The sequence below is a fragment of the Teleopsis dalmanni genome, chromosome 1, assembly GCF_002237135.1.
Source record: "Teleopsis dalmanni isolate 2A chromosome 1, ASM223713v2, whole genome shotgun sequence".
Lineage (NCBI taxonomy): Eukaryota > Metazoa > Arthropoda > Insecta > Diptera > Diopsidae > Teleopsis > Teleopsis dalmanni.
In genome coordinates, this window is record NC_051846.1 from 110632833 (window position 1) to 110634734 (window position 1902).

The window sequence follows — 1902 nt, forward strand, 5'->3', positions numbered from 1 at the left end:
GAAACTTATGACATTTTGCGCAGTAACCTTGGTTCAAAGGGAATAGAAACTAAAACATATGATGAGTTAACAAAAGGTTTAACAGATTTTTTTCTGGCAAAAACGCATTTTGTGGCTGCCAGACATGAATTTCATAAATCCACAATGCGTTCCGATCAAACTTACAGAGAGTGGATCACAGATTTACGCAGAGTTGCGAGGGAGCGTAAAATTGTTTGCAGCGCATCAGACTGTAATCATGATTACACTGAGGAAATGATTCGGGACAATGTTATAGTGAACACACCACATGATGTTGTTCGAATAAATGCACTACAAAAAACAAATCCCACACTCTCTGAAGTTATGTTAATTGCTGAGGCGTTCGAGTCAACTGAAAAGACAATTAACAAAATCAAAGGGAAATTAGTCAAAAAACAAGAACAGGAAAGATAACGCAAAGCAAACAATGCAAGAGAAGAGTTGCTCGTTAAAATCTTGTTCAAGTTGTGGAATTTTACATACGCGGCAAAATTGCAAGTTCAGGAAAGTTTTGTGTAGGAAATGTGGAAGAAAAGGTCATATAGCTTCCGTGTGTATGTCTGCTAAAAGCAATATCAATCAAATAGATCAACAAGAAACAACAAATTCGGAGCAAAACTCAATATCACAAATTAATTCAATTTTGAATGTGGGAAATCTGCCGCAACGAGAAAAAAAGTGTTTATAAACATTCTAGTTGATAATACGCAAGTTAAATTTCAGATGGATTCTGGAGCAACTGTTTCAGTGTTGACGCAAGACACTTATGAGCACTTAAATAAACCACAGCTGTATCCATGTAAAAAGGAGCTATTTGATTATGGAAAAAACAAAATAAAGACACTTGGTGAATTTTGTGCAGTGCTAAAGTGTGGAGAAACGAAAAGAACAGCAGCATTAGTAGTAGTATGCGTCCGGAATGGTCATAATTTGTTTGGCACTAATCTATTTGAACTTTTTGGATTTGAGATTCGTCAAATTCCCGTTATAAACAATGATTCTCAATTGAATGAAGTATTGGAGAAACATAGAATTCTTTTTGAACCTGCTTTAGGTACAATTAAGCAAATTAAGGCCAGGTTGCATTTAAAACAGGGCGCTCTACCTAAGTTTTGTAAAAGTAGGCCGATTCCATTCGCACAATTAGAAAAATTTAAAACAAGCACAAAGATTAACGGATAGAGGCATTTGGAAACCGATAAAATTTAGTCAGTGGGCTCCGCCAATTGTATTGGTTACAAAACCAGATGGGTCTCTTCGCAGTTGTGGTGATTTCAAAACTACAGTAAACAAGCAAATCGATGTTGATCAATATCCGTTGGCGATACTTGAGAGCTTACTTCATATGGTTCGATATGGGAAATTTTTTTCTAAGATTGATTTGAAAGATGCATATCTTCAAATGGAGTTGGATGATGAAGCAAAAAATGTGTTAGTTGTCAATACACCGCTGAGGCTTTTTCAGTACCAGTGTCTACCTTTTGGTATTGCCAGCGCACCTGCGTTATTTCAGAAGTATTTAGAACAACTTATACATGGTACAGAAGGGCGTGGAAATTACATTGATGATATCATAAGCGCTGCTGAAACGGTTGACATACATCTTAAACGGCTGGAGGAAATATTATCACTTTTAGCTGAAAATGGCATTCGTTGCAGGCGAACGAAATGTGAGTTTTTGGTGGAAAAATTGGAATATTTAGGCAGAACCATCAGTGCAAGTGGTATTTTACCTGATGAGAAGGGTGTTCAGGCTGTAAAGCAGTTACCGCGACCGAAAAACGTAAAAGAAGTCGAAGCGTTTCTTGGTAAAGTAAACTACTATCATAACTTCATTCCAAATTTTTCACAATTGGCTGCGCCTATCAATCACTTACGTAG

At 36.8% G+C, this 1902-nt stretch overlaps 1 protein-coding gene across 1 annotated transcript in view; it reads left to right on the forward strand.

Moving 5' to 3' along the window:
* The first annotated feature begins 577 nt into the window (after positions 1-577).
* Positions 578-1902, forward strand: part of LOC119665540 (uncharacterized protein K02A2.6-like) — a 2947-nt gene continuing 1622 nt past the window's right edge. The window contains exons 1-3 of the mRNA XM_038074767.1: positions 578-670; positions 745-1141; positions 1206-1898. Of these exons, the coding sequence (XP_037930695.1) occupies positions 578-670; positions 745-1141; positions 1206-1898 (1183 nt within the window). The remainder of the gene's footprint in view (positions 671-744; positions 1142-1205; positions 1899-1902) is intronic.